Source organism: Salvelinus sp. IW2-2015, linkage group LG33 (genome assembly GCF_002910315.2).
Source record: "Salvelinus sp. IW2-2015 linkage group LG33, ASM291031v2, whole genome shotgun sequence".
Taxonomy (NCBI): domain Eukaryota; kingdom Metazoa; phylum Chordata; class Actinopteri; order Salmoniformes; family Salmonidae; genus Salvelinus; species Salvelinus sp. IW2-2015.
The window spans coordinates 14,814,586-14,834,978 of NC_036872.1; the positions used below are offsets into that span (position 1 = coordinate 14,814,586).

The following is a 20,393-nucleotide window of genomic DNA, read 5'->3' on the forward strand; positions in this document are numbered from 1 at the left end:
CTTTTCCACACTTTTATTACCCGTGGGTCCAGTGGACCCGAACACCACATATGTAATATTAATGTGTAGGGGGGTGCACAGTGTGTACTCAATGAAAATGTGTTATTTTACATGTTCTTCACAGAAATGAGCTAAGGCCAATGAGTCTCAGGTTGAAAAAATAATTCATTGTATAATTTTTATTTTAGTAAACACTGAAAATGGGTCCCACAGACCCAAACACCACATAGGGGTTAATGTTCTTTCCTGTAAAAATTGTTTGTTTTCCGTTTCGATTGATTACAAAACAAGCCCTTAGTAAGCTACCCTTACCCTACTATAACAAAAGCTGGTTCAACAGAAATGTGGCTGGTGTCTCTCTTATACTTATATTGGTCTATTCGTGGGGTCTACCCATCATGCTTTTTCATTATTCACAACTCACATAGGCCTACAGTACCTGCAGTGCATACTCCATTCGGCTCGTATCCATCCCCATTTCCAAAGAGCGTGTCAGATTTACCATTGTGTTAGGTTTGTTAAAATAGATCCCTGTATGTTAATGACTTCTTGTTATGTATTACTTGAACATTTCTGTTAATTGTCCTTCAAATCTTGGATGCTAGGTCTATTCCTATCCTTTTTCCGTAATATTGTTCTTTGAAAAGCAGACGAATAGGCCGGGTTGCAGGAATCCAATACTCATAAACAAGATAAAATGGCATAATTGGACTTGATAGGGCAATCAGTTATGTATTGACATTCTGTTAGTACCCACTCATCAACTTAGCACAGCAGGAAAATATCAACAGAGAATCAACACAGAAGAACAAACAATAATCAGGCTTAATCCTGTGTAATCCTATTCAGTCCAGGTGGATCATTATGGCGTACAGCAATGTTCTCTGATTCCAAAACTTGTTCGAACCCTGTTTAGATACCTTATAGTATTTGCCAATGGGAATTGCAAATCTCAACACTGACTCATGTTAGCAGCGTTGCATCAATAGCTACTAACACCGAGAGGAACATTCTCCTTTGTATTTAAATAAGAGGGGAATTTCCAATCATACAAAAATATATCTATACTATGGTAACGCATTCTTCCTCTGAGAGACTGGAAACTGATGAGATTGGATCTGTGTCACCCTCTGCTAGTGAGTAGTTTGTCATTCAGTGGTTAGTGAGGAGGCCTTTGTGATGAGTCTGGTGGAGGGGGTTGTTCCATCTAATACATGTAACACATCATACTTGGACGTCAAGAAATTCCAGTAGAAATTCAATAAAATCTAAGCCAACAAACCAAGGTAGAGGGGTGGACTTGGATGTTGCTTCCAAACAATAGATTGTCTAGTTTGATAAATTCGAGGAAATCTTCACCAAAAAAACAAGGAAGAAAGGTGGACATTTCTTCAAAGGAATAAATTGTCTAGTTTTATCACTTTTCACTTCAGTAATTAAGTGAATGTCACAAAGTTTGTGCAATCACTTCACAATCCTTATTAGATTCTCTCAATCTGTTTCTTTATGTTTCCAGTCTTAATTAACTTGTAAGTATACAAAAAAGAGTATACTTATAATCTTTACCACTTCTGAGTTTTTAATCACTCATGGAGCTTGGCCAGATCCGAACTTGCCTTCTCTTCCAATCACACTAGACATGTTGTCACAAGATGGAAATATCAAAGTTGGTCCAGAAAAAATGTGCCAATCAAACAACCCATTGGCTATGATTGGACATAAAAAATGAGTTCTCATTACTGCTTTCTGTCGCAGCAAGTGTCTCTGAGTAAACATGGAGTTGAGGGAGGTGAAGATTGAGAGTGGGACTCGCAGCCGAAGTTGTTTACAGTACCACTGACAGACTGTAATTATATTTAGCTTGACCTGTATACTGCTGAATTAAGTGGCTCAGAGTAGGTTACTGTTACTGTGAAGAGATGTTTAATCATGTTCTTCTCATTCTGGATACATAATATGTATTTCTTCTACTGCATTGGTAAGTGACAATTGGAAGAAAGATGGATGTTGGCACAAACTTATGAATTATAATGTGCATAACAATTCTAATATATATTATATAACATATGACATATAATATATTATATGCCATCATAGAAGTTTGACAAAGTATATTGGTTCTTAGGGCTGTCAAATAATTCAAATAATTAATCACGTTTATGACATTAGTTAATAGCATTTCATCTCATTCATCTCTTTTCAATTTTGCTCAAATTTGGCACAAAACAAATCTTAACAAAAGCAGTGTATTGAGTTATAGGCATACTATGTTTTGTTTGTAAGGGAAAGAAACACAACATCGTCTGTATCATAATGTTTTTAATGGCATTTTCACCATAAACAACACAAAAGTCACTGTAACATACAGCTATTAATGCTAACAATGTTTTTATTTTCTTATTTAACTTGGCAAGTCAGTTAAGAACAAATTCTTATTTACAATGACGGCCTACCCCGGCCAAACCCTAACGACACTGGGCCAATTGTGCGCCGGAAGCCCACTCGGAGCCCCTAAGTAGACCTACTCCCTCTTATCAATGTTCTTGAAGTTTAACACTTGCCACACACACACACACACACACATACACACTCATACATGCACACACACCCACACTTAAGTACTGTTAAAGCTTCAGGCATTCTAAATGAGTATTCTCCCAATTTCTGATTGAAAGGTTGGACTATAAGAAAAAAGAAATGGCTCTATGGATACAAAGAACAAAGAGCTTTTAAATCTGTCCAACAAGGACGGATACAAATGTACAGAATGGTTACCTGGAGGAAAATGGGGGAGGGTCATGCTTTTTCAATTTCAGTCAAGGGGAGAGTTTAGAATTTTTTTAATTTAGTCCAGGGGGGGTCATGTAATTTGTAATTGATAACATTTCTATATTTCTCAGTGTTTTAGAATGAGTTGTTTATTATGCAAAACGGAGTATACAAAACATTAAGAACTCTTTCCATGACATAGACTGACCAGGTGAATCCAGGTGAAAGCTATGATCCCTTATTGATGTGACTTGTTAAATCCACTTCAATCAGTGTAGATGAAAGGGAGGGGACAGGTTAAAGAAGGATTTCTAAGCCTTGAGACAATTGGAGGGGTGCAACTCAATATTAGGAAGGTGCTCCTAATGTTTGGTATACTCAGTGTATATCGATGTGTGCCCAGTGCCACTCATCTTCTCTGATTCTCTGCTGGGCGCGCAATATCAAGGGCTTCTACAGGCTATTTAGTGTGGTCTCAATCAAATTATCCATTGTCTATAGGCCATAGGCTATGAAGTGTATGCTTGGAGAAGCCCAGAGCAAAGTTAGATTTCTAAGATAGCTGCTGGGATGGTGTAAATAAAACTAGGCTGCATTACACACCGCAATGGATATTCCATTGTGTACTGCCTAACCAATGGCTATGCTGTGTAGGGCTATGGTGGCAGTTCAGGAGGTTTCTTCCCAATTTTTGTTGTTGATTAGGCCTAATCCAAAAAAGGCACTATCTTGCGTGCGGACTAGTCTATATCCTATGTTATTTTCAGTTCAAGAAGGAGAGCGTGAAGATGAGAAGGAGGACCAGAGGTCAACTTTGATAGCTTGCTACTACTATCATTTATTTTAATTAAAACAATGTGTTTCTTGCCCATGATGTATTTATCAGAGTTATTGACCTCACAATAAGCCAGATTTGAGTAAGCTACATTGTGGTGCAGAAACCTGAAGCAGCAGTTGAAGCACAATCAATCAGAAGTGGACAGCTCATGGGGCAGACAGCAGGCAAATTCGAGTAGGCATAATTAATTTAACCTGTCTTCATTTTAATTAGACTTTACTAAAAACAAGAGAGCCTTGTGTTGGAGCCTATTTATTCCTATTTAAGAAATAAGAGGTAGGCCTACCACTTTTGACGGACAAAATTAGGCTCTAGTCTGCTATATCCATAGATGTGTCAGTCAATTCCTCCACCCACCATGCAATCTTTAAATACTCTTCCTCTGTATCAATGAAGGGCTGTTAAGTTACAACCAAGATTTCAATTGAGGGGGTATGAGAGGGTATGCCATAGGTCTAACTTTTATTAAAGAAAATGGTAAAAAAGCACACCCTTGTTAGTTTAAGATTTTGAAGAAAATAAAACGGATCAGATTATATAAAGTTATCTATATCAGCGTTTCGGTCCGCAATGCTTTATGCTAGAAACAAGCTGTTAGATGCATATGGGGATAGCATTGTTTCATTTCTTTGAGGCTGCCTTTGCTTGGGAGGTAATCTAATTCTATCACCATCAATTGATTTAAGCTATTCACTTTTTGTACAATAGAAGATGTTTAAATCCAGACAGCTTTCAAGGAAACACTTGTGACCTTCTCTTGTTGGCCACAGAAGAAGAGAAGCAAGCAGTTAAAGCTTGCATTTTTCTGCATCGGTAGACCTACTCTGTCTGGGATGGAAATGTAGGCTTCACTTTTGAAAGTACCATGCTCAGATTCCCAATGAAGTCTCAAATGAAATGATTTGCAAACAGGGTCAGTTTTGTTGCAAATAAGACATGCTGATTTGGCATTGGAGAAATATGATAAGATTAACAAATAGGCCTATCTCTTTGTCCATTCTTAGCCTGGCATTTTTGTAATTTGTGTGGTATTAAAAACATACTCTGCTAATATTTAAAATTATGTAGAACTGCATTAAATGTTTATAAGGCTACTTTTTCTCGGACCTGCAAATACGATAATAGATGAATGAAATGTTTTTACTATATAGGAGATCTTTCCATCCCTACTCTTGTCCATGGTGGGCTGCAAAACCACAAAACTCCCATGTTGCCATGTAATATTACAGGATGAAGAACAGTTTCTAAAACTGCATATCTAAGTCTCTGGTCTGTCCAAAAAGTGAAGGTAAACGGTAGACATGTTCGCTGCTATCCACCTTGTCACTTGGTAAATATATTTTGCTGTAAGGATGGCCATCCATTTTCATTTCAGAGAGGTCCGATTTTCTCAATGTAAACCTTATTATAAATAAAGTTCACTCCCTTATGAATTCCACAGAAGACAATAACAACAGATCAGCCTGTTCATATAAAATATAATATAGCCTAGGCTACTTATACATGTTATTCAGTATTAACTAGTCACAAGCTACTACTACTAGAATTGGGATCATTTGCTTAAATATTTTGACCTGAGAACTACAACAAAGTAGCTAAATGGAATGGATGTCCTGATTACAATCATTGTGGGAAGTTACTTGAATCAAGAGGCATTGAGCCATGGCATTGTGAACATAATTTTTTTCTTTAGCTAGCTAGCTAACGTTAGCATAACTAGCTAGCTACTTCTGTACAAATTGTGTTTTTGCTGTTATCTAAAGAAACGCCTGGGAATGTGTTTATGGTTGAACTTTCCCCTAAGTTTAACATAAAAAGTATTGCTCAAAGATGCACGCATAGTGTACCACAATAGAGAATGACAGCGCTACAGAGACCAAGTGCATACCAACCCAGCTAGCAATGAGGAATCGGCCCAGAAGCGGCCCTCTTCCGGGGGTCCGGAACTGATTGAATCGGCCCGGAATCGAGTGTCGGACTCGGCCCGGAATCAAAATGAATGACTGCCCAGAATGGGCCAAAGTACATTGGGTCGTTTCCGTCTACCGGAATTCAGCCGACCTTGCCGGCATTTTACCAGAATCCCTCCAGAAGCGTCCCAATGCAAATTTAACAAGGACATCCCGGCCAGCCAAACCCTCCCCTAATTCGGATGACGCTGGGCCAATTGTGCGTCACCTCATAGATCTCCCGGCCAGAGAGCTCTTACCAGAATCTCCTCCAGAAGCTCTTACCAGTGTCCCAATGCAAATTTAAATAAATGTTTACAAAATTACCCAACTTAGTCATTTTAAATATTACTATTATACATTTTATACGTACAAATTATACCCATCCACAAAAAAACATTTTGTGTCGGAGGAAACACCATACACCTGGTGACTGTGTCAGCACATAGCCTGCCACATGAGTTGCTACAGCACAATAGGACAAGGACACCCCGGACAGCCAAACCCTGCCCTAACTTGGACGAAGCTCGGCCAATTGTGCATCGCCTCATGGGTCTCCCGGACACAGCATGCACGGGTCTCGAACCAGGATCTGTAGAAATTAGGTTTGCACTGCGATGCAGTTTCTTAAACCGCTGTGCCACTCGGGAGGTTAATTGTATTTTTTGATCACAGAAACAATTAGGAAAATATGGAAAAATAAATAAATAATGAAATGTTAATTATATAAAGCAGCCTGTGTAATCATCTGCCAAAGAGTAGCCTCAAGTAATACATTTGGGCCAGATAACTCACACTGGAATCAGCTCAATCCCCACATCCAAGCCATATGTAATACTGCCGAAGGCGGCACAGACTCGGGCCACATGACGTCGGCCGAGTCTGACTCTCAGCCAAGTGCCCGACTCTCAGCCGGAATCGGCCCAGATCCACTGTGCTATCTATTTGCACCTCGCAGCTAGCCAGTAGAGGCTGGTAATCACAAAGTACACCACTGCTACTAAATAAAAACACCACAGGCTATTAAGTCTGAGGCCAATTTGGACGCTTAATTCATCGGCTGAAAAACTAGGATTATTTATAGTTTCTGAATTAAAAACTTGCCATTACCTCATCTCACCAGAATAAATATTTGGTGATTAAATGTTACATCCTAGTTTTTATTAGGTTAATATTTTTGATTTCATGTGGAAGTTAAATTTCTGAGAGATATATTCAACATCAAATAGGAAAAATAGGATAGGACATTTATGACAACATTTATGATAACTTGTCCTCTATTTTCATTGTTTAAGATGAGAAAAGTGTAACTAACTTCAACCCAGCTAGCACAGTGGATCTGGGCCGATTCCGTCTGGGCACTTGGCTGAGAGTCAAACTCGGCCGACATCATGTGGCCCGAGTCTGGGTCGCCTTTGGCAGTATTACATATGGCTAGGATGCGGGGATTGAGCTCGGGCCAATTCCGGTGTGAGTTATCTGGCCCAAATGTATTACTTGGGGCTCGGGCCGATTGGGGCTACTCTCTGGCCGGGAGACCTATGAGGTGACGCACAATCGGCCCAGTGTCGTCCGAGTTAGGGGAGGGTTTGGCTGGCCGGGATGTCCTTGTTAAATTTGCATCGGGACGCTTCTGGAGGGATTCTGGTAAGATGCCGGCAAAGTTGGCTGAATCCCGGTAGACGGAAACGGCCCAATGTACTTGGGCCGATTCTGGGCAGTCATTCTTTTTGATTCTGGGCTGAGTCCGACACACGATTCCATGCCGATTCAATCAGTTCCGGCCCCCCAGAAGAGGGCCGCTTCTGGGCCGATTCCTCATTGCTAGCTGGGTCAGCATTCCCATTCACCTTAGCAGCAAACAATCGGATCAGCCAGTTGGCTTGTTTTCATTTACACAGGTTGACAAATTGGCTTGACCCCTAGTCACAGCATCTCTTATGGTTTATAAATGTTCTCAACCAGCGTGATTAAGATCAGACTAACAGTGATTACGCTAATGGGAATGCATTTTAATTAATGACATCCTCATTTGCATTGTGTGTTAATTATCAAATTCACTTAGTCTCATCTGCACATTCTAATTAGTACCTACAGCTTCATTGAATTTGACTATTTATCTTAGATAAAGATACTCCACTCCCTGTTTTTGCTGAGTTACATAAGCTTGGCTAAACCGAGTAAAGTAACTTTAATTTTGGAGACAGCAAAAACACTGAGATAACAAAAAAATCAGGACTAACAGCCTAGCTGCCAAACATTACAAATGCCCTACAATCCTTGGCAAACAATCTGGGTTTACTAATTTAATTACAACTAGGGTGTACTGCAGAAAGTTAATTAAAAAATGTATTCACTCTGTAATACAGCATTGCAGAGACACGATATATGAAGATAAGCACTGGTCTAATGAGCAACCTTTAATATAAGACTATGCTTATGTATTGGCTTACCTTAGGGTGAACATTTCCACAGGAGAGAAGGCAGAGGCAGTGATGAAGGCGGAGACAGTGTCCCTCTGCCTCATGGGCGTGGTCGGCACCATAACCAGGAAGTTACTATCCAGCCTGTGTTCAGTCAAGGCCAGGGCGGCAGGGCTCTGGTACAGACGCACACTGCCGATCCTCTTCATTGGGGTGGAGGTGGATGAGCCAAATAGACCCTCCTGATCCGAGCGGATGGAGTTGCCTTTCCGGGCCTCCTCCGAGTGGCACTCCCCTGCCTCTGTTGACTGTAACATGTAGTAGAGCTCCACTGTGGTCCCCTCGGCCAGCTCTATGGTCCTCTGGCGCCCAGGCACCACGCTGGGGGGGCTGAACCAGCCGGCCAGGGGCTCCAGCTCAGCCACACACAGCCCCAGCTCCCCCTTCAGCTGGCAGGTGCCACGCACCTCCTGGGTCTCGTGGAAGGCAAACATGCGTACGCAGGGCAGCTTGTCGATGGCGCTGTAGTCATCCCAGTCCCTGCCCGCCACGTAGAACAGCACCTGGACCCTGGGGTTGGACAGGTAGATCCTGTCCTGGATGATGAAAGTCTGCACCTTCCAGTTGAAGGTGAACATGGAGGAGGCCACAAAGGCCCAAGGGTTCTGGATGAGCTCCAGGGTGACAGGCTGCTCCACAGAGAGAGGGCCATAGCTGGCGTTTACTGAGGGCATGCTGCGGGCCTGGTAGATGAAGAAGGGCTCTGTCCGCGACAGCAGGCTGGAGTTCCTCATGAACTCCTGGTTGGCCTCTTTCAGGAAGAAAGCAGACTCTGCGTTGATCACTTGGTAGTTGACAGGCAAGTAGGTGGGGATGGATGAAAACCTCTGCAATCCCTCCAATACTCGACAGTCTGCTACTGGAAGACAGAAAAGAAGAGCTGAGTCAGGACAAGCTCAGTCAGTGCTCACTTGTTGTACATCCTGTACATTTCCTCTAAAGCTTCCCTCCAGTAAAAGTAGAATGGCTGTACTGACAGCCATTTGGAGCGGAGCTTACTGTACCAGAGAGAACTGATAAAACTACACACAGACAGCAGAGAAGACACTGAGTAATGTAAGCTGCGGTCATGCCTAAAATTAGGCCTACATTACAATACATTACATTATGGTGTAGGTGTATTTCATGGTGTATGGTTATTGTGATGTTTTGATATTAAAAAGGGGTCAAGACCATTGCACATTTCAGTACTATTTATTTTCTCATATATATAAATATATACAGTTGAAGTCAGAAGTTAACATACACCTTAGCCAAATACATTTAAACTAAATTTTTCACAATTCCTGACGTTTAATCCTAGTAAACATTCCCCGTTTTAGGTCAGTTAGGACCACCACTTTATTTTAAGAATGTGAAATGTCAGAATAATAGGAGAGAAAATTATTTATTTCAGCTTTTATTTTAATCACATTCCCAGTGGGTCAGAAGTGTATTGCCTTTAAATTGTTTAACTTGGGTCAAACGTTTCAGGTAGCTTTCCACAGGCTTCCCACAATAAGTTGGGTGAATTTTTGCCCATTCCTCCTGACAGAGCTGGTGTAACTGAGTCAGGTTTGTAGGCCTCCTTGCTCGCACACACATTTTCAGTTCTGCCCACAAATTTTCTATAGTACTGAGGTCAGGGCTTTGTGATAGCCACTCCAATACCTTGACTTTGTTGTCCTTAAGACATTTTGCCACAACTTTGGAAGTATGCTTGGGGTCATTGTCCATTTGTTTATACTTGCGTACTATTGTTTGTACAGATGAACGTGGTACCTTCAGGCGATTGGTAATTGCTCCCAAGGATGAGGTCTTGGTTTATTTATTTGATTTACCCATGATGTCAAGCAAAGAGGCACTGAGTTTGAAGGTAGGCTTTGAAATGCAGCCAGATGTACACCTCAAATTGACTCCAATTATGTTAATTAGCCTATCAGAAGCTTCTAAAGCCATGACATCATTTTCTGGAATTTCCCAAGCTGTTTAAAGGCTCAGTCAACTTAGTGCATGTACATTTCTGACCCACTGGAATTGTGATACAATGAATTATAAGTGAAATAATCTGTCTGTAAACAATTGTTGGAAATATTACTTGTCATGCACAAAGTAGATGCCCTAACCAACTTGCCAAAACTATAGTTTGCTAACAAGAAATTTGTTGAGTGGTTGAAAAACAAGTTTTAATGACTCCAATCTAAGTGTATGTAAACTTCCGACTTCAAATATACAGTGGGGAGAACAAGTATTTGATACACTGCCGATTTTGCAGGTTTTCCTACTTACAAAGCATGTAGAGGTCTGTAATTTTTATCATTAGGGTTACACTTCAACTGTGAGAGCGGAATCTAAAACAAAAATCCAGAAAATCACATTGTATGATTTTTAACTAATTAATTTGCATTTATTGCATGACATAAGTATTTGATCACCTACCAACCAGTAAGAATTCCGTCTCTCACAGACCTGTTAGTTTTTTTTAAGAAGCCCTCCTGTTCTCCACTCATTACCTGTATTAACTGCACCTGTTTGAACTCGTTACCTGTATAAAAGACACCTGTCCACACACTCAATCAAACAGACTCCAACCTCTCCACAATGGCCAAGACCAGAGAGCTGTGTAAGGACATCAGGGATAAAATTGTAGACCTGCACAAGGCTGGGATGGGCTACAGGACAATAGGCAAGCAGCTTGGGAGAAGGAACAACTGTTGGCGCAATTATTAGAAAATGGAAGAAGTTGAAGATGACGGTCAATCACCTCGGTCTGGGGCTCCATGCAAGATCTCACCTCGTGGGGCATCAATGATCATGAGGAAGGTGAGGGATCAGCCAAGAACTACCCGGCAGGACCTGGTCAATGACCTGAAGAGAGCTGGGACCACAGTCTCAAAGAAAACCATTAGTAAACACACTACGCCGTCATGGATTAAAATCCTGCAGTGAACACAAGGTCCCCTGCTCAAGCCAGCGCATGTCCAGGCCCGTCTGAAGTTTGCCAATGACCATCTGGATGATCCAGAGAGGAATGGGAGAAGGTCATGTGGTCTGATGAGACAAAAATAGAGCTTTTTGGTCTAAACTCCACTCGCCGTGTTTGGAAGAAGAAGAAGGATGAGTACAACCCCAAGAACACCATCCCAACCGTGAAGCATGGAGGTGGAAACACATTCTTTGGGGATGCTTTTCTGCAAAGGGGACAGACGACTGCACCGTATTGAGGGGAGGATGGATGGGGCCATGTATCGCGAGATCTTGGCCAACAACCTCCTTCCCTCAGTAAGAGCATTGAAGATGGGTCGTAGCTGGGTCTTCCAGCATGACAACGACCCGAAAACACACGCCAGGGCAACTAAGGAGTGGCTCCGTAAGAAGCATCTCAAGGTCCTGGAGTGGCCTAGCCAGTCTCCAGATCTGAACCCATAGAAAATCTTTGGAGGGAGCTGAAAGTCCGTATTGCCAGCGACAGCCCCGAAACCTGAAGGATCTGGAGAAGGTCTGTATGGAGGAGTGGGCCAAAATCCCTGCTGCAGTGTGTGCAAACCTGGTCAAGAACTACAGGAAACGTATGATCTCTGTAATTTGCCAAACAAAGGTTTCTGTACCAAATATTAAGTTCTGCTTTTCTGATGTATCAAATACTTATGTCATGCAATAAAATGCAAATTAATTAGTTAAAAATCATACAATGTGATTTTCTGGATTTTTGTTTTAGATTCCGTCTCTCACAGTTGAAGTGTACCTATGATCAAAATTACAGACCTCTACATGCTTTGTAAGTAGGAAAACCTGCAAAATCGGCAGTGTATCAAATACTTGTTCTCCCCACTGTATATAAATATATAAATATAATACCGGTCAAAAGTTTTAGAACACCTACTCATTCAAGTGTTTTTATTTATTTTTACCATTTTCTACATTGTAGAATAGTAGTGAAGACATCAAAACTATGAAATAACACATATGGAATCATGTAGTAACCGAAAAAGTAGACACACTTGATGACAGCTTTGCCCACTCTTGGCATTCTCTCAAACAGCTTCACCTGGAATGCTTTTTCAACAGTCTTGAAGGTGTTCCCACATATGCTCAGCATATGCCTTTCCTTTACTCTGCGTTCCGACATATCCCAAACCATCTCAATTGGGTTGAGGTCGGGGCAATATTGAGGCCAGGTCATCTGATGCAGCACTCCATCACTCTAATTCTTGCATTCCAGGTGACTACACTTAACCAGCATGGCTACCACAGCATTCTTTAGTGATACGCCATCCCATCTAGTTTGGGCTTAGTGGGACTATCATTTGTTTTTCAACAAGCCAATGACCCAAAACACACTTCCAGAATGTGTAAGGGTTATTTGACCAAGAAGGAGAGTGATGCAGTGCTGTTTCAGATGACCTAGCTTCCACAATCATCCGACCTCAACCCAATTGAGATGGTTTGGGGTGAGTTGGACCACAGAGTGAAGAAAAAGCAGCCAACAAGTGCTCAGCATATGTGGGAACTCCTTCAAGACTGTTGGGAAAGCATTCCTCATGAAGCTGGTTGAGAGAATGCCAAGCTGTCATCAAGGCAAAAGGGTGGCTACTTTGAAGAATCTAAATTATTAAAAAATGTTTTGATTTGTTTCACACTTTTTTGCTTACTACATGATTCCATTTGTGTTATTACATAGTTATGATGTCTTCACTATTATTCTACAATATATACAATTCATGAAGAGCTCAGGTATCCTCATCATATTGCAACTAATATCAAAGATAACTAAAAGTGGCCTACAATTCACAATTTTTTATATAATACGTACATTAACGTATGAATGAATGTAATCACTGTATTAATACTTTAACACACACATTTCAATTATGTGAAGATTAATCACAAATACTCTGGTCTGATAAAGTGTGTTAATTTTCATGTGGCGTAATCTTGAGTTGTTTCTGGTGGGCCATTGCTAACAGGTCCCACTCCATGGTGGCCTGTGTGATGAGTGAGAAAACATTACATGTGCAAATAGGTGTTAATCACCCAAAGAGTGGGCTATGACCTTCCTCTCAAGAGCAATCTGCTGTGTGATTGCTTACTATTCCCTCCCTCCCTCCCTGCCTCCCTGCCTGCCTCCCTCCCTGCCCCCCTCCCTCCCTGCCTCCCTCCCACCCTGCCTCCCTCCCTCCCTGCCTCCCTCCCACCCTCCCTCCCTCCCTGCCTGCCTCCCTCCCTCCCTCCCTCCCTGCCTCCCTCCCTCCCTCCCTCCCTCCCTGCCTGCCTCCCTCCCTCCCTCCCTCCCTGCCTAAACACCACACTCCCATCTTAGACCCAGCCTTGTAAATCAATGTCCCGACAATTTACAAATCATGCAGGGATTTGTGATTCATAGTGCCCACTTGACCTCGTCCCTGTCTGTCCCATGGAGGCCTCCACATCTGAAGGGCAACACAAGCATTTCGCTACACCCGCATTAACATCTGCTAAACATGTGTGTGACAAATAAAATGTGATTTGATTTGACAACACTCTCTCACTCTGCCCAGCCCAATCACCCCAGAGATCACTATGTATCACTAACATCTTCACTTAAGCATCACTTAGCTCCTTCAAAGTAAACACCAGCACTCATAAGGGGCTTTTACAACAGAGGACAGAAACCATAGAAAAATACTATACCGCAGTGTAGTTTGTAATTTTCTGAAGAAACTCTAGAAGCATTGTTGCAGATGGTAAGATAGTACAACGACACTGACACATGAAAAGCTTGATAGTCCAGCAAGAGCAATACAAGACAGAACAATCAGGAACAAAGTCTTATCCTCTGCAGTCCCATGGTGACAATGTTTTTACTGGCATCTCAGGGGCGGTCTTAATCCAGCATGCCTTCTAAGACAAAGCACTCACTCCAAAAGCCTTAGCATTTTTTTTTATGTCTCGACTATAATGAGATTTATCGTTTGTGCTTTTCAGATGACATAACATTCTTGAGAAGGAATGAAATGTCCCTATGTGCCTCTCATACAGTATATAGGCTAAAGGAATCCCTACAAAGTACAAGTATACACCTTTAAGAATGGGATCACTATTATCTTCTTAAAGATTTTTTTTTAAGTCAGTAAAATGTATTCCCTTGTTACAAGCTGTCAAATGGCTATTTTCTAACAGTTAGGCCATTTTCTAACCGTGAATGACAGATACGATACACTGCACAGGCAACATTTTAGCATCTATGGAGTCAACAAATCTATTAATGGAAGGTTGGCTGATTTCATTATAATTTCTGTGAGGCCCATTCTAGCCTTGTGAACATTTGATACAAAAGAAAGAAGAAACTGGAAGAAATGAATGAACGATGTGTGTAATTACAAATACAAGGAAAGTATTCACACCTCTTGACTTTTTCCACATTTTCTTGTGTTACAACCTGAATTTAAATAGATTCAATTTAGATTTGGTGTCATTGGCCTACACACAATACCCCATAATGTCAAAGTGGAATTATGTTTTAACAAATTTTTACAAATGAATTAAAAACGAATAGCTGAAATCTCTTGAGTCAATAAGTATTTAAACCCTTTGATATGGCAAGCCGAAATAAGTTCAGGAGTAGAAATTTCCATAACAAGTCACATAATAAGTTGCATGAATCACTCTGCCTGCATTAATAGTGTTTAACATGCTTTTTGAATGACTACCTCATCTCTGTAACCCACACATACAAGTATCTGTATAGTCCCTCAGTTGCGCAGGTTATTTCAAACAAAGATTCAACCACAAAGACCAGGGATATTTTTGGCTGTGTTTCTGTATAAGTACTTTGGACATCTGCTGATGTAAAAAGGGCTTTTTAAATACATTTGACTGACTGATTGATTGGCAAGGGAGTTTTATTTTGAATAACAAGAAACGGAATAGAACTAAGCACAGGCTAAATTATAGAGAAAACCTGGTTCAGTCTGCTTTCCAACAGACACTGGGTAACAAATGTACCTTTCAGCAGGACAATAACCTAACACACAAGGCCAAATATACACTGGAGTTGCATACCAAGATGGCATTGAATGTTCCTGAGTGGCCTAGTTACAGTTTTCACTTACACTGAGCATACTAAACATTAGGAACACCTTCCTTATAGTGAGTTGCTTCCCACAGTTGTGTCAAGTTGGCTGGAGGTCCTTTTGGTGGTGGACCATTATTGATACATACAGGAAACTGTTGAGCATAAAAATTCAGCAGCATTGGAGTTCTTGACACAAACCGGTGTGCTTGGCACCTACTACCATATCCCGTTCAAAGGCACTTAAATATTTTGTCTTGCACATTCACCCTCTAAATGGTAAACATACACAATTCATGTCTAAATTGTCTCAAGGCTTAAAAATCCTTCTTTAACCTGTCTCCTTCCCTTCATCTACACTGAATGAAGTGGATTTAACAAGCAACATCAATAAGGGATTATAGTTTTCACCTAAGTTTTTTAAACATTTCGGGGCATTTTTTGGGGGGTCCCACAAAAATCATAAAGCGTCTATGCAAGTCCCTCACTCTGTCACTCAGAAATGTATTCCAGTGTCTGCCTGCCAGCTGGAAATCTTTGCCAGTGTGTGTGCAGGCCACCTGCCCCTCCCCTTTGAAGCGTTGGTTCCTGTAGCCTACTGATGAAGGGAACATAGGTTACTGTAGCGTACTGATAAAGTGTTGACATGCGTTACTGTAGCCTACTGATGAAGTGACATAGGTTCCTGTAGCCTACTGATGAAGTGACATAGGTTCTGTAGCGTACTGATGAAGGGACATAGGTTACTGTAGCGTACTGATGAAGTGACATAGGTTACTGTAGCCTACTGATGAAGTGACATAGGTTACTGTAGCCTACTGATGAAGTGACATAGGTTACTGTAGCCTACTGATGAAGTGACTAGGTTATGTAGCACTGATGAAGTGACATAGTACTGTAGCCTACTGATGAGTGAATAGGTACTGGCCTACTGATGAAGTGACATAGGTTACTGTAGCCTACTGATGAAGTGACATAGGTTACTGTAGCCTACTGATGAAGTGACATAGGTTACTGTAGCCTACTGATGAAGTGACATAGGTACTGTAGCCTACTGATGAAGTGACATAGGTTACTGTAGCCTACTGATGAAGTTACATAGGTTACTGTAGTCTACTGATGAAGTTACATAGGTTACTGTAGCCTACTGATGAAGTTACATAGGTTACTGTAGGCTACTGATGAAGTTACATAGGTTACTGTAGGCTACTGATGAAGTTACATAAGTTACTGTAGCGTACGATGAAGTTACATAGGTTACTGTAGTGTACTGATGAAGTTAATAGGTTACTGTAGCGTACCGATGAAGTTACATAGGTTACTGTGCGTACTGATGAAGTTACATAGGTTACTGTAGCGTTATATATGAAGTTACATAGGTTACTGTAGCTACTGATGAAGTGACATAGGTTACTGTAGCCTACTGATGAAGTGGCATAGGTTACTGTAGCGTACTGATGAAGTGACATAGGTTACTGTAGCCTACTGATGAAGTGACATAGTTACTGTAGCCTACTGATGAAGTGACATAGGTTACTGTAGCCTACTGATGAAGTGACATAGGTTACTGTAGCCTTACTGATGAAGTGACATAGGTTACTGTGCCTACTGATGAAGTGACATAGGTTACTGTAGCCTACTGATGAAGTGACATAGGTTACTGTAGCGTACTGATGAATTACATAGGTTACTGAGCCTACTGATGAAGTTACATAGGTTACTTGTAGCCTACTGATGAAGTTACATAGGTTACTGTAGTGTACTGATGAAGTTACATAGGTTACTGTAGTGTACTGAGAAGTGACATGGTACTGTAGCCTACTGATGAAGTGACATAGGTTACTGTAGCTACTGATGAAGTGACAGTAGGTGACTCGTAGCCTGACTGATGAAGTGACATAGGTTACTGTAGCTACTGATGAAGTGACATAGGTTACTGTGCCTACTGATGAAGTGACATAGGTTACTGTAGCCTACTGATGAAGACATAGGTTACTGTAGCGTACTGATGAAGTTACATAGGTTACTTAGCCTACGATAGGTTACATAGTACTGTAGCCTACTGATGAAAGTTACATAGGTCTGGTAGCTACTGATGAAGTTACATAGGTTACTGTAGCCTACTGATGAAGTTACATAGGTTACTGTAGCGTACTGATGAAGTTACATAGTTACTGTAGCTACTGATGAAGTTACATAGGTTACTGTAGCCTACTGATGAAGTGACATAGGTTACTGTAGCCTACTGATGAAGTTACATAGGTTACTGTAGTGTACTGATGAAGTTACATAGGTTACTGTATGTACTGATGAAGTTACATAGGTTACTGTAGCGTACTGTGAAGTGACATAGGTTACTGTAGCCTACTGATGAAGTGACATAGGTTACTGTAGCGTACTGATGAAGTTACATAGGTTACTGTTTACGTGAGCAATGTACTAGTACTGATAGTTACATAGGTTACTGTAGCTACTGATGAAGTTACATAGGTTACTGTAGCCTACTGATGAAGTTGACATAGGTTTACTGTAGCGTACTGATGAAGTTACATAGGTTACTGTAGTGTACTGATGAAGTTACATAGGTTACTGTAGCGTACTGATGAAGTTACATAGGTTACTGTAGCTACTGATGAAGTTACATAGGTTACTGTAGTGTACTGATGAAGTTACATAGGTTACTGTAGCCTACTGATGAAGTTACATAGTTACTGTACGTTACTGATGAAGTACATAGGTTACTGTAGCGTACTGATGAAGTTACAAGGTTACTGTAGTTCTGATGAAGGTTACATAGGTTACTGTAGTGTACTGATGAAGTTACATAGGTTACTGTAGTGTACTGATGAAGTTACATAGGTTACTGTAGTGTACTGATGAAGTTACATAGGTTACTGTAGTGTACTGATGAAGTTACATAGGTTACTGTAGTGTACTGATGAAGTTACATAGGTTACTGTAGTGTACTGATGAAGTTACATAGGTTACTGTAGTTTACTGATGAAGTTACATAGGTTACTGTAGTGTACTGATGAAGTTACATAGGTTACTGTGTGTACTGATGAAGTGACATAGGTTACATGTAGCGTACTGATGAAGTTACATAGGTTACTGTAGCCTACTGATGAAGTTACATAGGTTTACTGTAGCCTACTGATGAAGTTACACTAGGTTACGTGTAGTGTAACTGATGAAGTTACATAGGTTACTGTAGTGTACTGATGAAGTTACATAGGTTACTGTAGCCTTACTGATGAAGTTACATAGGTTACTGTAGGTACTGATGAAGTTACATAGGTTACTGTAGTGTACTGATGAAGTTAACTTAGGTTCTGTAGTACTGATGAAGTTAATAGGTTACTGTAGTGTACTGATGAAGTTACATAGGTTACTGTAGTGTATGATGAAGTTACATAGGTATACTGTAGTGTACTGATGAAGTTACATAGGTTACTGTAGTGTACTGATGAAGTTACATAGGTTACTGTGAGTGTACTGATGAAGTTACATAGGTTACTGTAGTGTACTGATGAAGTTACATAGGTTACTGTAGTGCTACTGATGAAGTTACATAGGTTACTTAGTGTACTGATGAAGTTACATAGGTTACTGTAGTGTACTGCTGAAGTTACATAGGTTACTGTAGCCTACCTGATGATGACATAGGTTACTGTAGCCTACTGCATGAAGTTGACATAGTTACTGTAGCGTACTGATGAAGTTACATAGGTTACTGTAGTGTACTGATGAAGTTACATAGGTTACTGTAGCGTACTGATGAAGTTACATAGGTTACTGTAGCTGTACTGATGAAGTTACATAGGTTACTGTAGCCTACTGATGAAGTTACATAGGGTTACTGTAGCCTTACTGTGAAGTTTACATAGGTTACTGTAGTGCCTACTGATGAAGTGACATAGGTTACTGTAGCGTACTGATGAAGTTACATAGTTACTGTAGTGTACTGATGAAGTTACATAGGTTACTGTAGTGTACTGATGAAGTGACATAGGTTACTGTAGTGTACTGATGAAGTGACATAAGTTACTGTAGTGTACTGATGAAGTTACATGGTTTACGGTAGCTACTATGAAGTTACATAGTTACTGTAGTGTACTGATGAAGTACAATAGGTTATGTATGTTGTGTACTGATGAAGTTACATAGGTTACTGTAGCGTAACTGGATGATGTTACATGAGGTCTACTGTCATGTACTGAGTGAAGTTTCACATAGGTACTGTAGTGTTACTGATGAAGTTACATAGGTTACTGTAGTGTACTGATGAAGTTACAGGCGTAATTCAGAAATTAGGGAGAAATGTTTAATTAGAGAAGAAAATGGATTGACTTTTTGAAGGATACTATAGTTATCATTTTTCACGTTGGATTTATTAACTACAAAAAGGTAAGACATATTTTCAATTGTAGTGCTGCTCTGCACACTCAAGCTTGTTTCCTCTGGTCCGGTGTTAAACCAACTCAAAAAGACATTAAAAGTTCCTCCATAAAGCCGGTCCTCCATACTGTAGGCATAATTCTGTTGACCTAATTCAGATAATGTATGCCATAACTAGATGCACAGCGCTTCAACGGAAGCTTCATCTTCTCTCCTCAACCTCAAAATTTCAGATGCATCTCACGTCCTACACTGTGACAGCACAGTGTGTGTGTTTGTCTTTCATTATGATTAAACCATGCTGTTACGGCAAAATACAATTTTCTCTTAACAACTTTCCTATACAGATTAAATTGCTTAACCGCTCCACAGCAAGCTTCTCTATCCACACTGATTGGTGAAGTAATTTAATGTAGAGCTTAACGTAAACAAAAATTATATTTCAGAAGTTTAAAAAGGCACAGACGGAACAATATGAACCTGTACTTTTGGGGGTTTGAACTGGTTCAGAACTTGATTTTGCTGGTCGGAACAGTGGAACATATTGAAAAAAACAATGGTTCAGAACTAAACAATGGAAAGTTATTTTGATTCCAACCCCTGGTGCAAATATTGTACATTCCAGGTGTGCAAACCTCTTACAGACTTAACCAGCCAGATTCAAATGTAATCGCTGCCAAAGGTGATTTTAACATTTTCAATACATTTGTAAAAATGTATAAAAACATGTTTTCACTTTGTCATTATGGGGTATTGTGTGCAACACAACAAAATGTGGAATAAGTCAAGGAGTATGAATACTTTCTGAAAGCACTTTAATATAAAATAACAAAAACATACAGATCATATAACAACAAACACTTCAAAATTTTAATCTGTTTGTGACGGAATGTAGTAGTGTGATTTCTGAACTTAGAGGACATACG

General features: G+C 40.5%; 1 protein-coding gene across 1 annotated transcript in view; it reads right to left on the reverse strand.

The window, feature by feature from the left end:
• LOC111957357 (transmembrane protein 132D-like) overlaps positions 1-8,853 on the reverse strand; it is a 204,107-nt gene extending 195,254 nt beyond the window's left edge. Inside the window, exon 1 of the mRNA XM_023978126.2 lies at positions 8,010-8,853. Coding sequence (XP_023833894.2) covers positions 8,010-8,773 — 764 coding nt within the window. The 5' untranslated portion in view covers positions 8,774-8,853. The remainder of the gene's footprint in view (positions 1-8,009) is intronic.
• Between the last annotated feature and the right edge of the window lie 11,540 nt (positions 8,854-20,393).